General features: G+C 45.2%; 1 protein-coding gene across 6 annotated transcripts in view; it reads left to right on the forward strand.

Moving 5' to 3' along the window:
* The window catches only part of LOC144368213 (mitotic checkpoint serine/threonine-protein kinase BUB1-like), a 58,306-nt gene that overhangs the window by 29,268 nt on the left and 1,857 nt on the right, over nt 1-27,181 (forward strand). For 2 of the 6 annotated variants that reach the window (XM_078026904.1, XM_078026905.1), the window contains exons 3-8: nt 5,199-5,297; nt 6,823-6,975; nt 7,287-7,413; nt 20,675-20,794; nt 21,034-21,195; nt 21,624-21,797. In XM_078026904.1, coding sequence (XP_077883030.1) covers nt 6,935-6,975; nt 7,287-7,413; nt 20,675-20,794; nt 21,034-21,195; nt 21,624-21,797 — 624 coding nt within the window. In that variant the 5' untranslated portion in view covers nt 5,199-5,297; nt 6,823-6,934. The remainder of the gene's footprint in view (nt 1-5,198; nt 5,298-6,822; nt 6,976-7,286; nt 7,414-20,674; nt 20,795-21,033; nt 21,196-21,623; nt 21,798-27,181) is intronic. The other 4 variants (XM_078026906.1, XM_078026907.1, XM_078026903.1 and 1 more) reach the window with 2 other exon arrangements.

Consider the following 27,181-nt stretch of genomic DNA (forward strand, 5'->3'; position numbering starts at 1 on the left):
CATTGTCCCAGGGGCTTCCTCAGTGGACCATGACTACCTACAACTCCCCGCCTTACCCCTCCTACTGTTGAAGCCCCACACCTTACACTGCAGGCAGAACACAGAATTGGGGAGAGCAGTCTTTCCTCAGCCTTCCCAAGTCAAATCACCTTGCAGGTCCCTATTCTGGAAACAGGAGCCCACCCTCTTGACCCCAAGCCCATTCTATGTTGAAGTTGGTCCAGGGGTCCACCATAGTCACTGAAGAGGACAACGTGCAGTTATGCCTCATGGAGTCAGGGATGCAGTCACATGTAGGATATGTACTCATGGCACCTGCGGTTTTAGGCTGACCCCCATGAAAAGGGACACAATGGCGGTCATTTGCACCCCATTTTTCACTGAATTATGAAATGTGACTGGAAACGTGTCTTCACACAGTGGGTGCTTTCTCCATGTTCATCAGTGAATGAGCCCAAACTGCTGATTCCCACATCTCTCTGGGTGTGGGAGCTGTCATGTCCAAAGCCCCTGTCCAGCTATGTCCCAGCTAGGACGCTCTGTCCCACTATGTATACTAACATGTCTTTATTAACCCAAAAGTGCTTTTCCCAAGGCCCGAGTTTTGAGATGCCTCTGGCACAGATCTACGTTCTTCACGAAGCCAATATCACACCAGAAAGACCACCTGGCCTCGCTGAGTCCACCTGGGAATGAGCTCAGTGCACACTATTGAGCTGTGGTGCCAGGTGTGTGGGGACTGCTCCACGGACCTCTGTGGATCAGCTGGAGTCAGGATGGTTTCTCTGCCTGAGAGGGAAAGTTCACTCCCCTTGCAAGGCTGTGGCAGGCACCTCCAGGACTCGTCCCATTCGGGGCTGACATTCCACTATGAGTGTGGTCCTCTATCTATTAGGTATCACAAACCTTTGGGTCCCTGAGAGGTACATGGCAGCCCCAAGACCCAGGCATGAGGGGGCTACACACTTGGGCTTGGTGGTCTGGTGCTTACCTTGGGAACAAGAGATCAAGCACCTGCTGGGTGGGGATGGAATCCCAGGAGATTAACCCCATGTTGCTGCTGAAATGTAGGTTCCTCCCACAAATGACAGGCAGGAGCTCATTCCTAAGCTGGTCCTGCCTGTAAGGTTCAAGGCTCTGTACCCTGAAGGGCTCCTCCGTGTTCTGATTATTTTCACCCTGGGTTGGGACCAAGAATGGTGGGTTCAAAATGGAAATGGTGACAAACAGAAAAATGACTTGTGCCAATACACTAGAGTCAAAGCACAATGGGACAGTTCCCATCAGTACAAACACACACACACACACACACACACACACACACACACACACACACAGTCAGAATAGGAGTCCTGGGCCATTCATCAGGGATCAGACTAGAGGGCCTGCTGGGCTCACCTGCCCTGTGCTACTCACTGTTACTCTTGAGCTCCTCTGCGACAATCGCAAGAGGCTCTGGCGTCTAAGTTGAAGCCTCACCCAGTGTATCCACAAAAGGGCTAGTTGGCCCCCCTGAGATTCCTGGGAGCCTGAGGCTCGGCATTGTTTGCAAGGACAGGGAAACATCCTTCTCACTCCAGTTTCTCCAACCAAATGAGCTCAGTCAGTTAAGTGGGTGCCTGGATACCAGGGTTCCATGTTCTGTTTGATCCATTGTCAAGGCAATGATGTCATTTCCTGTGCCCATACCTGAGCCCTATGGGCTGCTGATTTCTCCTCCATGCCTACTCATCTCAGGTGCGCAGGTGTTCACCAACAAGTACCCAAATACCCCCACCAGTATCTGCCCTGCTTGGTGCCACTAGAGTTCCAGCTTGGAGCCTTCAAAAATGCATTCACAACCAGTCCTTCCCTCTCAGCAGCCTTTGGACCCTGGTCCCATCATTGTGCAACTCATGGTGTGCCCAGTCTTTTCTGGAAAGTAGGGTAGCATCTAATCAAGGATTGGTGTCTCTGATTCATACATAACATATGGTTTCTATGAAATCCAGTGAGGGAGCAGGAGTAACGAAGCTGATTGCACAGATGACCTCAGGGAATACTGACAGGCCAAATGAAAAATATGTTCCAACTAACCATTGGTATTTGGGCTTCTCAGCCCAGTCCTGTTTTTAAAAAAGGTGCAGACAGGCAGTGTTCATTAAAAAAATGTCTACCATTTAAAAGTGGGTAATTTAAATGGCATCTAGTTACACATCTGCTAGAATGGTCTGGCAACATATGAATTTCATTCTAACAACAACAACAAAACACAGAAAAAACATAGACATAAAGATAAAACCTTGTCTTCACCAGGATGCCTAGAAATAGGTTTTATTTGGCTCATGCAAATATCTTTCAATAGAACTTCTAATTTCTGAATGAACTCATTCAATTTTATAATGTCTGAAACCCTCTGTGAGCATGGGAAGCACTGCTGACAAGACACCAGAGGGCCAGAGCACTTGTGCCCCCTACAGGGCTGTCTCTTGGCTATCACCAAAGACCGTTCCCCTCCCGAGGCATCTGAGAGCAAGCTGGGCCTTGGAGCAAGGATTAGTGTTTAGGTATAGACTATGCAAGCAAGGGACAATGTCTTTAATAAAACTAAAATTAAAAAGTCACATTGAAAAATTTTTAAAAAGAAGAAGAAAATAAGGTCAAGTAGAGGAATGGGCAGAGGCATCCAGAGGAAGCCCATTTTCACAGGAGAAAATCCCCCAGTGAAAAGCATCAGAATAGATACCAAGAAAAATACCAACAAAAACAGTGTGCTCCCACTATGTATCTACTCCACATGCAAAAGTTAGAAAGCTAGATAATACAATCCTGGCCACAGGTAGAGCTATTCAGAAGAGCCACCTGGCAGTGCTTAGTCAAAGAAGGAAACATGCACACTTTGACCTAGAAATTCCACCTGTGTGTAAACCAAGTAGTGCTTAAGCAGTTTCACAAGGGGATATGCACAGGGAAATTTATCCTCAGGTTCCTTATAGAGTTGTCTGTGCTTACAGAAGGTTGAAGGCTGTCAGGGTGCCCACAGCTGGGAAAGTCAAAAGCTAAAAACGAAATGGATGCCAACCTGGATATATTAATAGAAATCAATGAAAAACAATAGATTTACATGACAGTAAAATCCCTGAGTTCAAGTTCTTGCTAGCCTACCTACCAACAATCATGCTTGGTTAAGACACTGACATACTTCAAGGCAAAAAAAGGAGAAAATATAATGTCATTATTACTTTTCTTAAAAGCAAATAAGGAAATGGTAATATTTACCCAGCCATGACCTGTTATGCATAATATGTGAGATTATTGTGGACATGTTGGTAAATGATGATCTACTCAGATACGTTCCGTGACTCACCAAATGCAAACAAAGGTCCATGAAGAATTACCGTCTCCACACATGAATTCATCGTCAAAAGCCTTGAGACAACAGGGGCTTCACAAAATGGCTTCTTGGCCAACTTGATGAGTGTGTCCTCGGACAATGCTTCCACCTGAAAGATGTCACCAACTTGTTCTCATTCACATTTCCACAGTGCCACAAAAAAGAAACAAAGTCTGATACTCTATTGAGTGAATCCTCAAGTGGACCAAACACCATACTTCCTTCCATATTTTAGAATTAACAAATGCAACTTCAACTCAATAACTTGCACTGGGCAACATGCAACCACAACCTCTTACACGTACTCTTTTACACACTCACGTGTCCTAGGTTCTGATCTAACTGTCCATTGAGCAGTCAGAACACGTGCTACTTCACATTCCTTATAGGCGACCATCCCATTCTCTGCCAAGCTGAATACAAATCCCTGGTCACGGGAGAATGGAAGCATATCTCCCACAACAACATGCATCAGGAAACATCGGGGTTTTCAATAAAAACTCCGGGGACACCCTTTTGAAAATCACTTAACCCCTGAAAAGGCGCCTGCCATTCTCCTTGCTGTGGGGGGCGGCATATTTGAGTCGATTTTCAAACACCTCTTCACAGTTGAGAACATCACTGCACACACACAAAATAACAACAATTATAATAATTATTATATTATTATTATTATTTTAATAAAATCACTGCAGAATGGCACGGAGTAGGGAAGCAGCTCAGGACAGGACACCCTGGAAGCTGAGAGAGTGCTCCCCTCACCAGGACAGAGTAGCAACCCCAGGGGCAGTCCCCAGAGACCTACCTCCTCCAGCCACACCCTACTGCCTACATTACCACCCAGTTAGTCCCCACCAAGGGACTAATGCACTAATTAGGTTAAGGCTCTCATAACTTGCACTGTATCACAGGGGAACTTTTGAGGGACAGTAACAGACCATCACATCTGTGAGCTGCAAACATCTGTACCCTCACCCTTTCTCATAGGATGTATTTCTGAGCTGTCAGCCTCAGGCCTTCTGTAGTTTCATGGATTGGAAATCTCACTTATAAATGGTGCATCCAACTGAACACACTGCTCTACAGGGAGTCAGGTATTTCTGGTCCTATATACACTGGACAGAGAGATGTTGAGGTCCTACTAGGTGTCAGGTACTGTTCAACATTCCGGGATACAGCACAGACCTGGCCTTGGCCTCCCAGAGTCTGTCATTTAGCTACTTGTTTATGTGTAGCCTGGGATTAAGCAAGCTTTGAGGGGAAGGTAGGTGTGTGTGTGTGTGTGTGTGTGTGTGTGTGTGTGTGTGTGTGTGTGAAGATTGTCACCATTCACAGATTACATTTAACTAATTAGTGTTGGGAGCATCAAAGGCAAATGAAACAAAACCTCTTCCCCAGGGCAAAAGAGGGGAGATAGGGTGCATACTCAAAATTTAGTAATTTTATAGGTTACTTCCGATACACTGTTATAATTTTCCTCGGGTCTCTATGGTTCTACCCCTCATAAAAGAAGTCTGTATTTGTTGTAGAGGAATCTTTAAATAATATATTATGGAAAACATCAAAAGAAAATGCCTTGCTTAAGAAAACAGCAGGCATACTAATGACCATTATAAAACATTGGGGTTTTTAAAGTCAGCATCCTGTTTTATACACAGCCTACTGCTAAGAATTACGCTTCACACCTGGTGTGGTGGTGCAAAAAATATGTGGTTGGCCATTATTTTTCACATCCAATGGACTGTTTTTTTTAGTGTATTGATGTTATATTTTTATGAACAAAACTTCAGTTTTCATGAAGTCCAATATTTCTATTTTTTCCTAGTTGCCTGTGCTTTTGGCATCTTATCAAAAAAAAAATCATTGTCAACTCCGGTGTCCTGAATCTACTGCCCTATGTTTTCTTTTGTAGGTGTTGTATTAGGTAAGAGTTCAACTTCATTCTTTTGCATGTGTATGTCCAGTTTTCCCCAAAATGATGTGCTGAAAAGACTGTTCTTTTCCTCACTGAATGGTTTTGTGTCCCTTATCAAGAGTCATTTGGCCACATACACCAGGGCTTACTTCTGGGCATTCTATTCTGTCCCTTTGGTCTCGGTTTGGCTTCCTGTCAACTCCGCCCAAGGAGCTGAGGCCACACAGTGGACACTGCGGGCCAGCCTTGTGACTGGAGCATGATGTGAGCTCTGAGGCACAGGCCAGCATTCTGTCAGGTTTCCACCCTTAACACACTGAGGAGACTGAAGTACTTTCTCACACAGCCTGTATTGCCAGAGGTCCATGAGGCGAGGCCGCATCCTCTGAGTGGGGTCTCACAGGCACCCATAAATGCACAGGCTGAGCCTTGCTCCTTCCTGGAGGTCTGGGGCTGCCCCTGCAGGAGGAGGTAACAGCTTTCCAACCTGCCCAGGGTCCTTGGTGGGCTTGGAGCGGATCACCTCCTCTTCTGTCCTCTGCTGACATTAAGAGCCCTTGGGATTCCATGGGGCCAACCCAGGTCATCTAAGGTGACCTCCCTATTTTTAAAGTCACTTGATTAGGAACCTGAATTACATCTGTAAACTCCTCATTTGTCTGAAAAGAAATAGATTATACACTTCCAGGGATAAGGGATAGAATCCTTGGGGCTGTAATTCTGCCCATCTTTCTCTCTCTGACCTTGACCTTGCCAGCCATCAGGACCTAGCAGATTGCTGCTGAACCATCCAGAAGGACAGTATGTGCCTACAAACCAACCAGCAGACAGACAGACAGATGAAGCAGCTGTCTCCTGACAGAGCATCACTCAGAGAGGGAAAAGACAGACTTGCTGTTTAATCATATTTATTGTACAAGCATTGAAGGATATAAAATTTGACAGTAATGGTAGCCTAAATTTAGATGGGTTCTTTTAAAATGGAAAGCTACTAGAGGTATTTCTAGATATTCTGCTCTTAAGTATTGGAACCCACTTTCTATTCTGGAATCTTCTCTGATGCTTGATTTAAGGGCCTGCTCTGTCTTTGGGGGGGGAGCCGTGGTGGGTTCTCCCAAGCAGCTTGTCGTCCTTTGGTAGCAGGAAACAGGAGAGGCAGGTGAACAGCAGTTGGCATCGCCATACCCTCCACGTGCCAGTTCTCCTCCTGTGTGGATGCTGCAGGGGAGGAAAACCAGTGTTTCCTTCTGGCGTCCTGTTTGTTATGGATCTGCCTGGTTCCTGGGGCTGAAGTGATGGAGCCATGCTGCTCTGAGCAGAAAGCCCTTCCAGAGTGTGGGCGGGGCTCTCCCTGCACAAGTCCCTGAAGTGCGTGGGGAAGGGGAAGGCATCTGTCATGGAGTGATGGGCAGGACCCTCAGTGTGGCTCTCGCTCCTTCTGGGGCTGGCCCTGGTGAAAACATAAGCCAGGGAAGTCCCTGTCCTGCTGTGTTCTCGTGGGTCTTTTCTTCCAGCCCTCCAATCCCTCCTGTAGGAAATCCAGTTTCCATGGAAGTGGTTTAACTGTCACGTCTCCTCCTGGCCAGTCGTTCACAGTGCCCCTTTCATTCTTGCTGACGTCGGAGAATCTATCTGCGCCTCCCGCCATGCAGCGTGACCACGCTTCCGGTTCCCTCCATCACTCGAGGCAGGTGGCTCTCCTCCTAGGTCTCCATAACTGCATGCGAGGGAGAGAGTTGGACAGCGACATGGCTCAGGTCCTGTCCATGTTGAATGCTGGCGCCTTCCTAAGGCACCGAGAATGTCAAAAGGGCAGGTTTGGAGCGAGCTTCAGCATTAGGGACGGGGATGGCTCTGAGGACCCTTGGCAGCCCACAGGGGAGAGGGAGAGTGGGCAGGCTTTCCAGGGCCTGTGGGAGGGGGGATGTCGCCTGAGGCCAGCCTGAAAGGCCACAGAACCAGGATGGGCACCTGGGAAACATGACCGAATCCTCCTAGGATGCCTGCCTACACCTTGCATTGGTTGTTCTCTTCGTACTTCATGAACTGCATCATCATCAACAGCCACATCTTCATGTCCATCTTCCTGGCCATGGTCTACAACAACGACCACAAGCACCTGCAGGTAAGTGCCTGAACCTGGACCTGGGGGCTGGGAGGTGGGAGCGCCTCTGCTGACCCTTTGGAGGCGTCCCCTATTGTTTACTTGGGTGGAGCTGAGGGCTCCTTTGACGTCTTGCTCCTTTCTGCTCCACGGAAGTCTCTTACCAGTCTTCCTGGTGGGGCTCAGGATGTATCCGAGGAGATCCGAAGAACAGTGGTTAGCCAGGATACCCACCCTTGTGTGGCAAAGCTCTTGGCTCTGCTTGTTGCTTTTAATGCCTCCCGAAGCTCATGGCTCTTTGCAGTGTGCATGTGCAATGGGACTGGGGATGTTCTCCAAGCTTCCACCCCTTCCCCCTCAAACGGAAGGGAACACTCTAGAGCCAGCCCTGTGTGCTCTGCTTGTGACCACTGGCCTCCTGGGGGCAGAGGCTGGGCAGAGGTTTCTGAGTGCCCCGGTGGTAGGGAGCTGCCCAACGCCCAGCCGTCCCACTCCCTCGCTGCACGGACCTTCTTTTACTGTAAAACTTACTGCACAGAGAAACCTTTCCTGAAAGGTCAGTTTTCCTTCTGGCTCTTGACATTTTGGTCCTGTTTTGAATTTCCTATTGCTGAGGGGTGTCCCCACTGGGGGCAGGTAGAAAGCTGGGGAGAAGGACAGGGCTTGCGGTAGAGGGCAAGAGAGCAGTGGAACTGAGTCTCAGAGCTGGACTTTGAAGACATTTGGCTCTATCAGGGTCCCAAGGAACCTCGGGGCCTCCTGGCGCCAAGGCCAGGCCTCCCCTGGTGGAAGAGGCTGCTCCTCAAGGTCTGAGTCTCTCTTCTCTTGAACTGCTGGACAAACAGTTGATGTGCCTCCTACGCCTCGAAACCAGCCTTCCTTGACATGCATCATCCAGCACACATGTCTTAGATGTGCTTTTTGTGCCTGGAACCACCCAAGGTTCTGCGGAGTCCACAGTGACTGAGACCCTTTAAGCTGGTACCGTCCAGCTGTGGGAGCCCATCACCTGGTTGCCGTGTTGCGGGACAGCCTCAGGGAGCAGTAGGACTGAGCGCGGAAGCTGGACGGCTGGTTCTAACCTCAGGGGCGTTGTTGAGTTTCCTCCCCTTCTGGAAAGTTCCCTGTGGTCAGACCAGATGGCAGCTGTAGGAGTCTAGCTCCCACAGGGAGTGAGGATAGTGAGGAGTCGTCGAAAGGGGGTGGAGAAACAACACAGACACCAAGATGAAGGTGCTGAACCCAATCTTTACTTGTGAAGTTAATCATATATACTTTTCATTTTGGCAGGCTCACAGTACTTTGTGGTTACAAAACAGAAATCATTATTCAAAGAAACAAAGTATTACATAGCTACAATTAGAATAGAAGAATGTATCTTGGCTTATGCATAAGCAAGCATTTTTACTTTCAGTTTACTTTGCTTTGAGCTGTTTCCACTTAGTTTTTAATAATAGTTAGAAATGTCCCAGACTACTGGCCTATACCTTGACTATTTTTTCTTGACTAGAATTGGTGCCACGGTTATGGCAAGCGGTTAACTTGAAAAGAGAGGCTACTAATTTTAATCAAACAAGAGCAAGAGCACAAACCATTGTGCACAGGAACAAGAACAAGTTGCCCAGTACTAAGCACTAATCTGTCTTATTAACATTAATTCTTCTTCTTTAGATTTTAATTTAATTTCTCAAAAACTTCCTCCACTGTTTTTCCTACAGGGGGTTTCTCATTAAACATTAACAATTTACATTCCACAGTTAAATCATTGCATTTAGAGCAAACAGATCTATTCTTTAGAAGTAGTTGCATTAATTGGGAAATTCATGTTTTTTCCTTCATACTTAATGGTCATATGAGAAGTCGCAACTAGACTTATTAAAGGAATACAAAAACAAACCAGCCCATTCCCAGAAACACTGCGCTCCTCCAGAGGATGGACGCCTTGCACCATCCACCTCAGTAGGGCCTTGCCATTGCCTGAGTCGGGGGGCGGGGGGGGGGGACAGCAGGCAGCCTTGGCTGTCTCCTCATCTCTCTGGCTGTCTTAATGGAGCCCTGTGTCCCTCTCCCTGTGTCTCTCTCCCCTCAGTGGTGCCCCAGCCCCTTCCTTTCTGGAATCCTTCCTCTGGAGCGGAGAGGAGTCTGGAGCCTTCTGCTGTCGGTCTGTTTCTCACCACAGATTGTCCTCCACAGGTTCCCTCATTGACACTTGGTAAGATGAGTCTGTGACCGCAGGCGTGGTCAGCAAAATTGACGTGGAGCAGGGAGGGTGACGTCCTGGTCATTGGCTGACCCGTCAGTGACTCTCCCTGAACTCCTCCTTGACCTCCACGTGTTTGGTGTTGAAGAAGCGGACATCTTCTTGGATCTTCTCTTAAAATACCCAACTCTGCTTTTCTAAGAACGGGGTTCGAAAACTGGCCTCCCTGAAATGTCCCCAGGTGCTGGAGGCATTCTGCCTTCTGAAGGTCAAGGTGGGCACCGAGGTTGTGGTGAAGGAGGCTGCGTGGAAGCAGCTGGTGAAGGTGGTGGTGCCCGACATTAGCACCTCCCACCTGGAGCTACTTCTGAGGACCTCAGAGGAGGGACAGAGGGACACGTGGGTAAGGAGCCATCACCTCTGATGGCCCTCTTCACTGTGCTTCCCAAAGCGAAGGGAAGCTGGGGATGTGGCTCAGTGGTCGAGCGCCTGCCGAGCGTGGGTGAGATGCTGGGTTCGAGTCTCAGCACCACATAAAAATAAATAAATAAAATAGGGGTATTGTGTCCATCTACAACTTAAAAAATAAAATTAAAAAGGCAATAGAAAAAGCAGCAGCGCTGTGCAGTCACTCAGGATCTGAGGTGTTGGTCCCAGGATCCCTGTAGACACCAAATCCCAGGATGTCAAGCCCCATGGGGGGTATGGCAGAGCAACTGCACAGAACCCAACACATCTTCCTGTACCCTCAGATCATCTCTAGATTTCTTCTAGTAGTTAATGCTGCGAAAATCCTTGTTACACTAGTAGTGACAGGAGAAAAAGTCTGCACGTGTTCAGTGCAGACACTTTGTTTTTTCCATGAATATTTTTGACTTGAGGTTGGTTGAGTCTGGGAATGTGGAACCCACAAGACCGAGGGATGACTGTTATTTTAATTAAAAAAAATTTATAAAAAAAATGGTAGCAAGGATTGAACCCTGGGGTACTTAATCACTGAGCCACATCCTCAGCCCTTTATCTTTTTTATTTTAAGATGAGATCGGCAGAGTTGCTGGAGCTTCACCATGATGCTGACCCTGGCCTCGGCCTTGTGATCCTCCTGAGTAACTGGGATCACAGGTGTGAGTCGGCAAGACAGGTCCTCAGCATTTAGCCGGCTCTATTTTGTCACTTGAATCATTATTATTAGTTAAATGAGACCAAGGTTCATCTGATTTGCAAAAGGAATTAGTCATGGCCTTTTTTATAAAGATCCATCCATGTGGTGAGGAGAAGATGCCAGCAAGCCGCTGGGATGAACAGACTCCCCAGAATTTTGCCTTTAACAAACAGCTGCCTCAATTTAAACATCACTCCTGGGCCAACCTGTTTTTGAGGAAGATAACCAGTCAAATTTGCTGGCTTGCAGGTGGTTGATTATGTTTTTCAGGATACAGCAGAGCTTTCTGCTGACTGGTGGCTCCTTCCTTAAGTGCTACTTTCAAAAGACAGTTTTAATAATACAGGTCTTCAATTACACACCTCACGCGGTCTCACCTCGGAACAGGTGAAGGAGGGAAAGGGTGCTGTGGAGCATCCCACGTCCCCACTGGGTCAGCAGATGTGAGGACTTGTGGATTCCAAGGCTGACACAGGAATCCTGTTAGCACCCAGAGTGTTGGAACTTGAATCCAGTGTTAAACAGAGAAGCATAAAATATAAGGGCAGAAAAAAACAGGTGGAGTAGAATTATATTTTTTTTCCTTAGTGATATCTACTTTTTGTGGTCTCAAATGTTTTCTTAATCTTTCCTTTTTCTCAAAAAAATTGATTTTTTTAGTTATAGGTGGACATAGTAGCTTTATTTTATTTTCATGTGGTGCTGAGGATCCGACCCAGTGCCTCATGCATGGGCTCTACCTCTGAGCCACACCCTCAGCCGGCTTAATCTTTACTTTTTAACTGATACATAATAACATAAAATTGTGTATATTTATGGGGTACCCTGTGATGTTTTGACACATGTGTACATTGTGTAATGTCTTATACTTGTTAATAAAGAGAGTATGAGGCAGGCAGTGTGGTCTACACTAAGGATGGGCCAGCCACAGTCCACTGGCCAAGTGGGGCTCCCTGTTTTTATAAATGCAGTTCTATTGGAACACAGCCATGCACATCCATTCATGTGCTTTCTATGGCCTCTTTCATGCCCTAATGGCAGAATCAAGTAGTTCTGACAGAGATGATGGCCTGAAAAGCCTAATGTAGCTACTATTGGACCTTTTAATGAGAGCTTTCTGATGCCTAACTATGACATTACATGGCAGATGGGTACAAATTCCTTCTTAACAAAAAATTACTAAGGTCTTGATTTTCTTTGGTCTGTCCTATCTGCTGAGTCTTCTGGATTAACACATACACATTCAATTCCATCCACTGAGGACATTTCTTTAAGTTATATGCTGTCACTGGACATGCATTCTTTAACTGCTTTGGGAACTGGCCAAGTGGGAGAGAGGTGACAGGGTGGTGGGGACATAGGACCCCAGGCATTCAGCAGCTCTTGGGACCATTGGCTCATCAGTCAAGTGGGTCCAAGTGGTTTGAGAAAGCACACCTGCATTTCAGCCTGGGCTGGAGGGTGAGTGTGACGAGGCCATGGGTTTGAGAGTTCGTGGGAAAGGACAAGGCATTCAGGTGGGTGGAGAAGAAAGTCGGGGCCCAGGTAGAAGTACATGTGTTTCACCAGCTGCCATGGTGCATGCCTGTAATCCCAGCACTCAGGAGGCTGAGGCAGAAGATGGAAAGGTTAAGGCCAGCCTCAGCAATTTAGCGAGGCCCTAAGCAACTTAGCAAGACCCTGTCTCAAAATAAAAAAATAAAAAGGGCTGGGGATGTGGATCAGTGCTTAAGTGCCCCTGGGTTCAATCCCTGGTACTAAAAAAAGAAGAAGTATATGGGCTTCATACGCTTTGGAGGTGGGGAGAAGGACCGGCAGGACACATCAACATGGGCAGCGAACCTAGGTGGAAAGGAATGAAGGGACAAGAGACAGGAGGGATGACAGCAAGACAGGAGTTTTGATCAAGCTGCAAACTTTTATTGTTCACACAGGGGTATTTATATGCTGGGGATAGGGAAGCTCTCTAATCAGCAATTGCTGGATGTGGGTGGTAAAACTGCCAGCTGCAAGATGTCTGATGATCCTGATAACCGAAGGATGTTCCAGGGAGATAGGTAGCTTCAGGATGTCTCCCAGGCAGGATGTCTCCCAGGGAGCTGTTTCTTGTAAATGTCAGGCTATTCTTTGAAGGAGAATTTCCTTCTAGCCCCTGACAGGTCAGGGGATGGCCTGAGGGCAGAGTGAAGGGCGATGAGTGAGTGGGTAACATGCAAATGAGCAGAATACTGTCCTGCTGCCTTAAGTGGGTGGAGGGTCTGAACAAGGACAAGCAGGTGGGATGCTGGGGGACAGCAATATGGCTTCTTGCCCTCGGGCTCCCCCTTGTGGGGGCTTCAGGTCTTCCTCTGTGAAATGCAGAGCTCAGGTCTACACCAAATTGACTTCACCCTGGACCTTAGTGAAACACGGATTTGGTGTCATTTTTATGTTGCACACAAAACGAACTTTCTCCGCTTGGCTTACCTCCTCAATGTCCAGGTGGTCACCGTCAACATCAGGAGACATCTGCTAGAAGCCTGGGTGCCATGGGTGTACCAGTCGTCTGCAAGCCTCTTGGTCTAGAGGATGGTCTGGCAAGGTGAATGACACAGGGACAGTTTTGCTTTAACAGAAGTCCCTGCCACAGCGCCTGCGCTGAGCGTGCTGCATTGCTGAAAGGACAAACCTATAGCCTGTCACTGCTTTGGCTTCTCAGGGAGGCCTGGAAAGGGGTCAGGACACATTGTGTGGGCTCTCCTGGGAGAATAGGCTTCTAGAATGTGCTTCTTCGGGTGATGTCTCCCAGGACACTCAAGGACCATGGAGAGGTGTGCTCCCTGAGCCAGGGAAGCTGACCCCTCTCTGAATTCAGGAGGTCCTTGCCCCACCAGCGTAAACACAAAGTTGACACAAATCTGGCTCTTTGATTCTGTGAATTATGGTCAGGACTGATGAGTCAGCTTTGTTGGGATAACTGCTAACGGAGGACTGTGGATCCCTTAATTTTCTAGCCGGTGGCCTCCGGAAAGAGCCATTTATCCTGGTTTAAGGCTTTACTTTTAACATGTGCGGCCTTCTCAGCCATAGTGGCCTCTTGTTTTCTTTACATTTAATGTTTCATAAAAGCAAATGGCTCCGAAGCCCCTGAGACAGGTGAATGTCCCTGTTAGCTGCCTGCATTTGGAATTTATCAAAGATCTTTACACGGAGACTCTTTTCTGTCAATTCCAATCTTGAATCACAGAAGTGCTCCTCACAGGGGAGGACACTAGGGTGCCCTCTCCATGCTGTCCCCTACCTGTGCATATGGCAGGCTCCATGGGGCACCTGAACACCTGGGGCAGCTGTGCAGGAGCTGGAAGGGGGAGCTGAAGCCGGGCTGGCAGGCTGGCTTGTTCACTCACTTTGTCTCCAAACTTAGGAAGCTAGACCTGGACGGTGTGCATGGGGAGTAGGTTTTCTGAAGCTCTCTTATTTAAGGCTGCGATTTTTCCTGGGGACATCCCGGACCGAACCCTAACCACCTCCTTGCCCCCTGATTCTGCCTCAGCTTTCATCTGACCCAGGTGCTGCCCCCTAGGGGAGCCTGGGGAAGCTTCACCTCTCTCCCTCCTGGGTTCCTCTTGGGAAAGGAAGGCTGCACCAGGGTAGCAGAGGCAGATGAATTCCAGCTCTGCTAGAACCTTCCTGGCTGAGGAGTGGTGTGTGTTGGGGATGCTGAGAAATAAAGTCTCTCCGGTAGGGCCCTAAAGAGGATTGCACTCGTTTCGCTGAAATGCGGGGTGGCAGGGTCTCTCTCTCCCCCCAAGGCAGGATCTTTGTCTGGGTTTATGATGTCGTCATTCTAATCAACGCCATGTTAATTGCCCTGGATGAGAAGAACCCCTTCATCTCCTAGCCGAGTGGCTTTCCCTTTCTCTGTAGTTCTTGAGATCCTCCTGAAGTTCTACACGCATGAGCCCAGAGCCTATTTTGAAAGGAAGCAGTTCTGGAACTGGTGAGTGTGTGTCCTAGGGAGGGGACAGGGGACTTCCTGTCACAGTTCAGAGACATGGCTGCAGGTCTCCAAGCTCCACCTGTGTAGAGGCATCTTATAATGAGCTCTTGGAGGGGAACCCTCTGTGTGGGTAAAGGCCGAACTTCCCAAAGTCAATTTGAACTGTCTAATTAAAATGAGAACCACAGACCTTGACATCCTGGAGTTGGGAAGGATCTTTAAAAGAAGGAAGCCCAATGTTTTTCTCTACTTTCTCACAATACTTCTTTTTAAAAAAAATATTTTTGTTCTTTTTAGTTATAAATGACAGTACAGTGTATTTGGACCTATCATACATACATGGAGCATAATCTCCCATTCTTGTGGTTGAACTTGGTGGTATGGAGTTCCACTGGTCGTGTATGCATATATGAACTTAGGAAAGTTACGTCCGATTCCTTCTACTGTCTTTCCCATTCCCAGCCCCTCCCTTCCCCCCACTCTGCGCTGTCCAACCTGGTGATCCACCCCTATCCCACCTATGGTCACTCACAATACTTCTGACACCAAGTGTGTGTTATTTTTTCTCACACCTACCAACTGTCCAACTCTCTGGTCATCAATTTTGTGGCCTGCAATTCAATTAAATTTGGACACAATTTGTCCACAGTTAGCATCAAATACCACAGGCTGAGGGCTGAGCCAAGACTGAGGACAGTCCCCAAGACTGTCCTCTCTCCAGACACCAATTGCATGTCCAGATTAACACCTGTGCTGCTGACTGATCGCCTATAAATCAGAGGTGACCAGAAAAACACTTCGGTTACTAGATTTCTGGTTGTTGTACAAGGGTACAGCTCAGGTCAGCCAGACTGAGAGGTGCAGGGTGCAGGAAAAGGGGTGCACAGCTCCCATACCCTCTCCAGGTGCACCCTTCCCTGCCCCTCAGTAACCCATAAGCTCCCCCAACACTATTGTTTTTTTGTGGAGGCTTCGTTATGTGTGCATGACGGATTACACATTGGCCATTGGTCATCGACCCAATCTTCAGCCCCTCTGCCCTCCCCAGAGGTAGGGGGCAAGGATGGGGGTGGGGCTGGAAGTTCTAGCTCTCTGATCCCCTGGTAGGTTCCCCTGTTGATTCACATCCTCATCCTGAGGGGCTTTCCCAGGGCGACCTCATTAAGCTCAGGTGGGGTTGAAAAAGGGCTTGTGATGAATAGCGAAGGATGCTCCTTCCACCTCTGTCACTTATCGCTGGAGGGACAGGGCTCTTAGGCGTTCAGGTCTTGAGACTAGGGATGAAGGCCAGGCATCCTAGAACATCATGGCCAAGGAGGCCATTCCTTTGGCAGCTTCCTTGGCCTGCTCCCTAACCTCACTGTCAGAAAATCAGCCTGTGTGGCTGGCCAGTGGGCTGTTGGCCAGCCCTCCCCTGGGCGGTGGACATGTCTCCCACGAGCCTTCCCTTCTCCAAGCCGCTGGTCTCCACCCTCGGCCCTGGTGCTGTGCGCCAGCCGGTGCATCTTGAGCTGCTGTGTGTCAAGCCCTGCAGGGCGCAGAGATGCAAGCCACAGGCTGACTTTGGTGGTGCACAGTTAGGCGGGGTCTGACCCCTGTGACCACTGCTCTTAGTGCCAGGAAGCTTCTCCCGAAGTGCACGTGGCTAGGGGGACCTGGTCGGTGTTTTCTTCTCCTTTAGCACCACTGTCAGGAAAGTCATGGCACGATGAATTCTACTTCCATTAAGTCGTAATGCACATAGTAAAATTAATACCAGGAAAGACCTACTGTGCATTCTGCAAGTATTCTTCACCGGATGGGCACAGTGGTGCACGCCTGTGGTCCCAGTGACTTGGGAAGCCGAGGCAGGAGGATGGTGAGTTCAAAGCCAACCTCAGCAAATTAGCAAGGCCCTAAGAAACTCAGAGAGACCCTGTCTCTAAATAAAATATGGAGAGAAAAAAAAAAGAGGCTGAGGATGTGGCTCAGTGGTAAAGCACCCCGTGGTTCAATTTCTGGTGCCCAAAAAATAGAAAAATAAAAATGTTCTTCACCAGTATAGACTTTTGTGGAAGGCAAAGTGATGTGGGTTAGTGATTCCTGCATCTCTGCGGGTGACTCAGAGCAGCCAATGGATGATCATGGGATGGTTCAAGCCTAGTGTTTCTTGCTTCCCATGCAGTGACCTAAAAGTTTCAGAAATGAATTTCAGCACTGGCTAGTTATCTCACATAAGCTGTTGGTTCAGGTTTCTGGGGACCCATCAGAGCCTGAGCTTGACATGCCTCTCACTTGATTCTTAATGGACTTTGCTTTTGCCATTAGGTTTGACATTCTGATCGTCATCACAGCCTCATGGCCACGGTGGCTGATGCCACCATTCAGTCAGGTCAGTGCCTCCAGCTCTAGGCTTCACGGAGGATCAGGTGCTCACTCAGCTCTCTGTTGAAAATCCACCCTGCACTGTGGAGATTTGGGGGCCAGGAGGGGGGACACCAGAAAATTATTAAAAGTGTTCCATATTCAGGTTGGAGGTATGGTTCAGTGATAGAGCACTAATCTGGTGTGTGGAGCCCTGGGTTCAATCCCCAACACTGGGAGGAAATATATGTCTCTATGTGTACACACACACACACACACACACACACACACACACACACACACTTATATCCAATGCTCTTGAGAGGGATGGTGCCTTTGTGTGTGTCTAGCCATGCAGTATTTTAGGGATTTCGCTTGTAGAAGTCCATCACACCAGATTCTTACCTGGTCATCTCTCCAACACTGGGCCGTGTCTCGGGGCTGCCCTCTACCCTTCCATCTCCTGCCTGCCTTGGTCTCCCACCCAAGTCCTCCCCACAGCAGGAGCCTGCACCCACCCTGCCCCCGCCTCTTCCTACCACACCTACCTCCACCTTGGGTGGGATTATTTAAGACTTCTTAAGGGAACTTGATGAAAAGAATTCTGGGGGAGGAAGGCTGGCTTGCAATGTGCTCTGTGGAACTGGAGCCACTTCCTGAGGACAGTCCATATTTGCTCGCACAGCTCTGGGGCTGGGGGCTGGGGGCTGGGGGCTGGGGACAGGGAAGCCTAGTCTCCACACTCACCTTGGCTCTGACTTGTAGGGATGGTTCCGGATTCAAGGCAGCACTTCTTCGTTGGTGCTCAGACCATTGCTCTCTTCTCTTTTCAGTCCCTTATCCACTGGTATGCCACCACTAGGTGGACACTATTGTTTTGAACAAATGGGTTTTTGTTAGATAATTTAGAATAAGAAACATCAAGTATTTTACTTAACACTCTTTGAGTCTAAGTTTCTGGCCTATATTATCTTCCTTCTCTCTGAAGAACAGTGCACGTTTACCAGTGACAGATTCCCTCCATTTTTGTGTAAGAAAGTCTTTATCCTTCACTTTTGAAGGATAGTTTCATGAAGTAGAGCATTCTAGCTGGTGGTTTTTCTCTTTCAACCCTTTAAATGTTGTACTGCACACTCTTGCTTGTGTGGTTTCTAAGGAGAAATCTGATGTACTTATCCTTGTTCTTCTGGAAGTAAGCTCTTTTTATAGCTATTTCTATTTTGTAGCATTTTTCAAATTTTTCTTTGTCTTTGATTTTCTGCATTTTCTTTGTGATGTGCCTAGGTGTAGGTTTTTCTATCTGTCCTGCCTGGTATTCTCTGAGATTCCAGGATCTGTGGTTTGGTGTTGGTCTTGAATTTTTGAAAACTCACACTTTTTTCTTTTCATTTTACATTTCAGTTTTCCTCTTCGGGTGTCCTGGAGCTCACTGATTCTTTCCCTGGCCGTGTACAGTCTACTAAAAGACATTCTTGGTTTCTGTCACCGAGTGGGTTTTTTATTTCTAGCATTTCTTTTTGCTTCTTTCTGCTTATTTGACCGATTTGTTCTTGAAAATTGTCTCCTTTTTTGTTAGAATCCTTAGCACATTGATAACAATTTTAAAAACTATCCTGGTCTGATAATGCTGAAATCTCTGCCCATTTCCAGTGCTTGCTCTGCCTCCTCAAGCTGTGTTTTGTCTTTTAATATGCCTTGTCAATTTTGTTGCTGGCCAGACCTGATGGACTGTGTAAATGGAACTGAGATAGTTAGGCTTTGGTGTAACCTTTATCTGGCTAGAAGTTAAGCTGTGTTGTCTTCCCTGTTGCCTTTAAGGTTCCCTAGAGACTTTCTTTTTATACTAGGGATTAAACTCAGGGGCATTTTATCACTGAGCACATCCCAGTCCTTTTAATTTTTTATTTTGAGACAGGGTCTCACTAAGTTGCCTCCTTAGTCACTGAGATTGCAGGCGTGCACCAAACAACCGAGAGTCATCTTCTTAGATAATCTGAGGAGTACTGTCCTTCCCATTGCTAATTCCAGCATGGTGTCTGCTGTGAATCTCTGTGTCTTCCTCTCCGTCTCCCCACTTTGGGTGCAGCAGTTTTCCCTCTGATCTCAGTTTTTTAATAGTTCAAGAAGAGCTGTTGAATTTCAGTTGTTCAGTTACTTTCTTGCCATAAAAGTGGAGTGACAGCTTTCAAGCTGCTTATGTGCTAGACTGGAAATCACAGATCTTTTTTTTAATATATATTTGATTTTGAATGGGAGGATTATTTTTAGAATTTTTAAGAATCAAATGCAACATCACCATGGTCTTTTTCTCCAAAATCAATAACCCCAGTGTAACCACAAGGAAAATATAAACAAGCCCAATTTGAAGGACATCTGACTAGTACTCTTTGGAACTATCAAGGTCAATTAAAAAAAAAGACAAGAAAAGTCTGAGACATGTCACAGGCTAGGAGTAGCCATGGAGATAGAATGACTAAATATAATGTATCCTGAAACACAGAAAAACTAGTGAGTCTGGGAGTGTGGATTTCAGTCAGCAGCAGCATTCCTTGGTTGGTTCCTTGTCTGTGACATAAGAGCCATGTGGGCTAGGGGATGCAGAAACTCCGCTTTCTTGGCCACTTTTCTATCAATCAAAAACTATGTAAAATTAAAAGTTGAATTAAGTATTTTAAATTGTCTATTACAAATGTTGCTATCATTTTATTTTGCCCTTTTTATTTTAATTTTTTTGTTTTGTTTTAATAAAGTTTTATTTTTCCAAATGCACAGTTGCTTGGACCTGCTAGTGCATCTGCACAGCAACAGGGGCATCTCCATCTCGGTATTTCTGGTGTAAATTACTTGAGCTCTGTGCTTTGACACCAGTTTGAAAAGTCCTTTACTGAGGAGCTCCTGAAGGGCTGCCCTGGCCAAGGAACCACAAGTCCTTATCCCTCGAAGACCCCAGCTGTGCTTAGAAGCTCGGAGTTGGGAACGTCCTTACAGAGTTTGTCATAAGTAGCTTTGTCAGACAAGACTAGATGTTGAGCTTGCCCTGATCTTTGCCTTCGGACCACTTCTTCTTTTCAGCGTTGCCCCAGATTTGTTCACTGGGCCCTTGCCTTTCTTGGCTGACCTTCTGGTATCTCTCTTCTTGTCACCCTTGAGCAGCGCTGCAAAGCCTGGAGAGCAGCACCAGCTATTGGAGCCTCGTCAAGATGTCCTTTTTATTTTTATCCTATTGTAAAACGTGTTTATTTCAAAAAGCTTTATGTATCACTTCAGGGAGGATTTCTCCTGTCATCTGCCTGCAAGATGGGCAGCACAGGTGCTGCTCATTTTAAAATGCGAGAACCTTGATGGGGAGGCACTGAGTGCTCAAACCCACGCACCTTAGTGACCCCCGCAGGCTGCCCTGAACTTGGTAAGGGGGCTCTTGTTGCAGGTATTTACTTCCTTTCATCTAAGCCTGTAAAACATTTCTTAAGCAACTGTGGCCATTTTTTATTTATGAAAGCAATTCAAGTACAAAGAAAATTTTACAAATTCTTCATTTGGATAAAGTCCTTAATATTTTGAGCCCATTTGTCATTTTGACACATTTATCTCTTCCCAGGTTCTTCACTGGTCTACGTCAGTCAATCACCTTGTTGGAGAAGGGGCCTTCGCCCAAGTCTATGAAGCTACCCAGGGAGATGTGAATGAGACCAAAAATAAACAGAAATGTGTCTTAAAGGTAAATGGTGCAAATACATTTTTGAACTGTAGAGAAATGATTTTCAGCCTCTTTTTTTTTCTTTAAGACAGTGATGTTTTTATTGAGCAATTAAGAAATAAAACAATACTATGAGGATCTGGAATTGCTTTCTGCAGAACAAATCATAATGTCATTGCTTTCTCATGTCCCTTATTAGGATACTATTTTCCAGAATGTGACTCTGGATATAAATAACACATACCTGGTTTTGCTTGTAGGTCCAGAAGTCTGCCAACCTCTGGGAATTCTACATTGGTACCCAGCTGATGGAGAGACTAAAGCCAGCTGTGCACCACATGTTTATTAAATTCTATTCTGCCCACTTATTCCAGAATAAGAGCATCTTGGTCAGAGATCTCTACAGCTATGGGACACTATTAGTAAGTGTTCTGTTTTTATAATATGGATATGAATTTAAGTGCATTTCTGGTTTGTGCCTTACCCATATATTTTCTGGTCAGAGCTTTAGTTGGGGTGCTAAACAGGGGCAAAGTCCTTGACTTGAAATTTCATTAATCCTCATCCAACTCAGGATACCATTTGCATTGTTTCTAGAATGCCATTAACCTCTACAAAAATACCCCCAAAAAAGTGATGCCCCAGGCTCTCGTCATCTCTTTCGCTATCAGGATGCTCTGCATGATTGAACACGTCCACAGCTGTGAGATCATTCACAGAGACATTAAGCCAGACAATTTCATACTGGGAAACAGGCAAGTGTGGACCTCTGAACAGGGTTCTTTCCTGAACATCTAGCAGCCCTTTGTCATTTGTGCTCATTTCCTGTCCTCGATTGTATTTAATCTAGGTTTTGGAACAGAACGATGAAGATGGCGATTTGTCTACTGGTTTGGCACTTGTTGACCTGGGTCAGAGTATAGATATGAAACTTTTTCCAAAAGGAACTGCCTTTACAGCAAAATGTCAAACATCTGGCTTCCAGTGTACTGAGATGCTCAGTAACAAACCATGGAACTACCAGGTACGGACCTAAAGTAAGAGGTTTGGAAAATTTTCCTCTGTTGAACCTACCAGATTAGTAAAGGAGAGATGGGACTTAAGGCTCAGGGGAAGGGAGGGATGAAATTCTGTTGCTGAAGAGTACACTTTTCTTATTATTCACAAGAAGGAAAGCAGATATGTTCTGAGTTTGACCCTAGGAAAGGTATTTAATGATCTGTGAACCCTTCAGAACGAAAGTCTGCCACATGGAGCCAGCTTGGATTGGGAGATAAAAACAGAGCAAATGGTTTTCTTTATGGCCATGGTTAATAGAGAGACCCACCCCACTACCCCCAGGGGAATCAGCCGCATGTCTTGCAAGTGGGCAGGTGGTTCTGACAGTGAGAGTGGCACAGAAACTCAGGTGCAGGACCTGATTCAAACAGTGTTAGAAATGGATCATTATTATCCTAAAAGGCTTCAGAAATTTCACCAAATTAGGATACAGATGACAAATATAAAGAATACTTAATAGGATAAATGTAAAGTTTTGAACTTGGATTAATAAAATCAGATACCTGGTTACCAAGTGAGGACTGTGGCTTCCAGAAGTGATAGAGGGGAAAGGTCGGGAGTCAGGTCTAGTATATCAGACCACATGCTGTTCTGGCATCTCCTGGAGTGCAGGGGAAGGGGAGGAGTTCAGTCTGTTCTTTTCAGCCATCCAAAGGTCTTACAGTATATTCAGAGAGTAGCCATGGACTCCCCATGGAAGGATTAGCACTTTTCTTTCCTTGATGTGTCTTTATCTGGTTTTGGTATGAATGTGATACTGGCTTTATAGAATGAATTTGGAAATGTTCTGTCCCTTTCTGTTTCATAGAATAATTTGAGGAGCATTGGCATTAGTTCTTTAAAGGTCTGGTAGAATTGAGCTGAGAATCTGTCTGGTCCTGGACTTTTGTTTGTTGAAAGACTTTATTACTGCTCTTTGTCATCACAAGTTATTGGCGGGTTTAGGTTTTCTATATTCTCTTGATTCAGTTTTAGCAGATCATATTTGTCTAGAAATGTATCCATTTCTTCTAGGTTTTACAATTTATTGGAGTAGAAGTTTTCAAAATAGTCCCTAATGATCCACTGGATTTCTTGACATGTGTGGTGATTTCTCTTTTTTTATCTTTAATTTTGTGAATTTGTGTCCTCTCTCTTTTTTCTTTTGGTTCATTTGGCTAAGGGCTTATCAATTTTGTTTATCTTTTCAAAGGACCAAATTTTTGTTTCATGGATCCTTTCTAAATTTTTTTTTAATTCTCAAGTTAATTGATTTGGCTCTGATTTTAATTGTTTTCTCCTACACATTTTGGAATTGGTTCATTCTTATTTTTCAAGGGCTTTAAGATATATCATTAGGCTGGTTTTAAATTTTCCTCTTAGAACTGCCTTCATAGTATTCCACAGGTTGTTGTTTTATCACTATTCTTATTTAAGAATTTTTAATTCTTTTTTTTTTTTTGGTATTTTCTAAGAGGTGCTTTGTGACCTAAAATATGATCTACTTTGGAGGAGGTTCCATGAACCATGGTCAAAAATATTCATCTGATGTTGGATGAAATACTCTATAGATCTCTGTTCGGTGCATTTGATTTATAATATCTTTCAGGTCCTAAGAGTCTATACTGAGTCTATATCTTGATGACCTATCTAATGGTGAGAGAATTGTGTTGAGATCACCCAGTGTTACTGTACTGGGGTCTTACTAAGGCTTTGAGTAGTATCTCTTTATGTAATTAGTTGCACCCAATTTGGAGCATAAATATTTGTTACTGTTATATCTTCTTTACCAATATGAACCTTCTTTGTCTCTTCTGATTAATTTTGGTTTGAAGTCTGTTTGGTCAGATATAGAGTAGCTACTCCTATTTATTTTCAGGCTCCATGCACATGGTATATCAATTTTGTTGTTTACTTTCAGCCTGTCTTTGCCTATAAGGTGTGTCTCTTCCAAACAACATATAATTGAGTCTTGCTCTTTAATCCATTCTGCCAGCTATGTCTTTTAATTGAAGAGTTAAGACCATTTACATTCAATATTATTATAAAGAGATGTTTATTAATTCCTGCCATTTTGATTTGTTTATAATGTTTAATTTGATCCTGTTTCTCATTTGCTTAGAGCTACCCTTCCAATGAGATTTGTTTAATTGTGAGCTCTGGGGTTTGGTTATTCTGTGGAGTATTTGTATTACCCGTTTAGTAGTATTGAATTCTTGTAGTTTCTGCTTATCTTGGAAGGTTTTTATTTCTGTTTCAATTTTGATGGATAGTATTGCTGGTTCTAGCAATCTTGTTGACATTTAATTTCTTTCAGAACTTAGACCACATCATTCCAAGACCTTATGGCTTTTAGAGTTTGTTAAAAAATTAGAAGTGATTCTGATTGGCTTACCTCTAAATATGACCTGATTTTTTTTTTCTTGAGACTTTTACAATTTTATCCTTGTTCTCTGTGTTAGTCATTTTAATTATATTATGGCATGGATAGGTTCTTTTTCAGTCATGTCTATTTGGGTTCTGAATGTCTCCTATATCTAGATGTCCATCTCAATCTCAAGGTTTGGAAATTTTTCTGTTATAATAATTTCCAAATTATTATATTAATAATAATATAATGATTTCCCTGAAAAGATTATCCATCCTATTAGCCTGATTCTCACAACCCTCTTCAATTCCAGTGATTCTTAATTTGGTCTCTTAATGTTTTCTATTCTGAATGTCAGTATGTATTTTCTTTAACACTATCTGAATGTTCAAGACTAGCCACTTTGTCTTCCAGCTCTAAGAGTCTATCCTTAGAATTTTCTACTCTGTTAGAGAGAGATTTTTAGCTGGACAGTTTATTTGATTTATTATGTCTTTATTTCTAAGATTTCTGTTTAATTCTTTTTTATTATCTCTCTTTGTTGAATTTCTCATTCATATCCTGTACTGATTTCCTTAATTCATTCTGTTTTTTCTGTGTTCTCTTGGAAGTCATTGGTCATTTTTATAATCATTCTTTTGAATTCTTTATCTGATATTTCATCCACTTCAGTATCTTTGGAGTAAGTTGCTGGTGAATTATGAACTTTAGGATGTATCATGTTATCTTGTTTTTTTCATTTTTCTTGTATTCCTGAGTTGGGTTTTTTACATCTGTTGGGGTGGATTTCTCTGCCACTCTTACATGTAGGCCTTTTTAGGGCTTAGTCTTTACTTGCCAAAGTGTCCTCAAGTTATCTAGACTGAGACACCCTTGTAGATGTGGTATCCACAGACTCTGTGTTAATTCTCTTTTCTGGTATAACAGTGGATGTCTGTAGTGGGACCTGAAGGACAACCCCTAGCCATTTCTATTCGGAGCCTGATCATTAGTTTGAGTTTTTATTTCTTCTATTCTTTGTGTTAAAGTATAGCTGATGTTTGTCATGTGCATGGAGCAAGATGTGCTGTCTTGTCACCGAGTTGAGTTCAGCAGCAGAATCTCCACCCTGTGAACTTGTAGTGCCTTGTAGATTCCCAGAATCTCTCAGAATAGGGTAAAACAAACAATAGTAACAACTGATGCAAACAACAGAAAGCATTAAAGTAGATATCTGCTTCTGTTAAAATAAATATCTACTATGACATTTAATGTCAATTACCACAAAAAACAATGGCGTGATCTATTGCCAAACAAATAAGTAGCCATGAACTATATCTGGCAATAAAGCAAACAACAGGTGCCAATTATGTCATCCACAGCAGTAATCATTACAACAGCATTAATGGTGGGGAAGGAGTTATATAACCAATTAGTGCTAAATTTGGTAAAATACAGTTAATTAAGAGAAAAGAAAACATGATAGGAAGGTCAAAGTGTTTATAATTCAAAAAAGTGAACACAGGAAGAAGACGAGATGTAGCAGGTGATAATTTTAAGGAAGGAAGAGAAAGAAAACAAGAGAATTTGACTGTCAGCAGAAGAGAGAAAGAAACCAATGAAAAGAAAACAAAACCAAAATATACGAACCCCAAGCCCTAATCCTCAAAAGGCAAGGAAAAATAACATTAAAAACATGCTAAAAATGAGAAGAAAACAGAAAGAAAGAAATATGTGTGTATGTCCATGAACCAATCAGAACTCTCTCACATCAAGAACTCTCCCACACACACTCCCCAAAAAGAGAAAAGATTCTTAAAAAAAAAAAAGAAGAAGAAGAAGGAATCATCTCCACTGAGGTGATCAAAATAGTCAACAAGAATGTGTGGTCACTGCTGTGCCCACGCGTGTTTGTTTCTTCTTGGGCTATGACACAGGGGGCCAGCAGCGCCTGGGATTGTTAAATCCTTATACCTTTGGTGTTGCTCCTGAGTGGCTGGTTGGAGTGGCCTAGACTAAAGCTGGCTGAAGCCGTTCTCAGCTCCCTTCTCCCCAGCTGGAGTCTGTCTGCACAGGCCCAGTACTCCAGGGGTGCTGCCGCACAGTTCTATGAGGGACCCAGTGGCTTAGATCTAACAGGGCCTCGGGGACTTTGTTTGGTAGTATTTGCTAATGCATGGCAGTTGCCCAGCTCTGTCAAGGGATCTGAATCTCAGGAGCCTCACAAAAATCCTACTCTTGAGGAAGGGGAGCCACCCCTCCTCCACACACACACCCCACATACGGACCCCACACACACACACATTCTCTCTCTCTCTCTCTCTCTCTCTCTCTCTCTCTCTCTCTCTCTCTCTTTCTCTCTCTTTCTCTTTCTCGCCCGTGAACGTGCCTGCCCAGGCTTAGACCCTCGGCGTCTTCACATACATCCGTTCTGAGTCCCGACCCTCCTCAGCTGGTCATGTGAGCACCAGAGGCACAGAGAAGATGAGTTCAGCTCTCCTTCACTTTTCTGATGTGGATCCCCCTGGGTACAATCCTGGTGTCCCTTTCCCTCACGTTCTGCTAGGAAGACCCTAGGCCTAGACCCTAGGTGGGCGCTCACCTGAGAGCGTGGCAGTGTTGGCGCTGCTCTCCCTGTTCAGCAGCAGGAACTGCCGCTGGAGGCTCAAGGCTCCCGCCTCAGCTCCCCGTGGCTGTTTGAGAAACACAGAGCACTTTCCATAACCTCCGCATCAGCTCAGTGCAGGCTGCTTTTCTGATTTCAGGTTTTCTCACAGCACACCTCCCTGTTGTATTTCTCTGTGTTCTCCCTCCATCTGGTGAACCATCACCACTGCTGCAACCAGCTCAGCTCCAGTGCTGTCTCTGTTTGGTGTACCTGAATTTCTGAGTCTCTTAGTCACTAGGACTGTCTGGCATTGAATTTTAGTGAAATCCCTCTTGCTCACCTCATTGAGAAGCAGCATTCCTGCTGCTTGAATCCCCAGCCACCAGAAATCAACTTCCAGAATTCTTCAAAGATA

The sequence above is a fragment of the Ictidomys tridecemlineatus genome, chromosome 11 (genome assembly GCF_052094955.1).
Source record: "Ictidomys tridecemlineatus isolate mIctTri1 chromosome 11, mIctTri1.hap1, whole genome shotgun sequence".
Lineage (NCBI taxonomy): Eukaryota > Metazoa > Chordata > Mammalia > Rodentia > Sciuridae > Ictidomys > Ictidomys tridecemlineatus.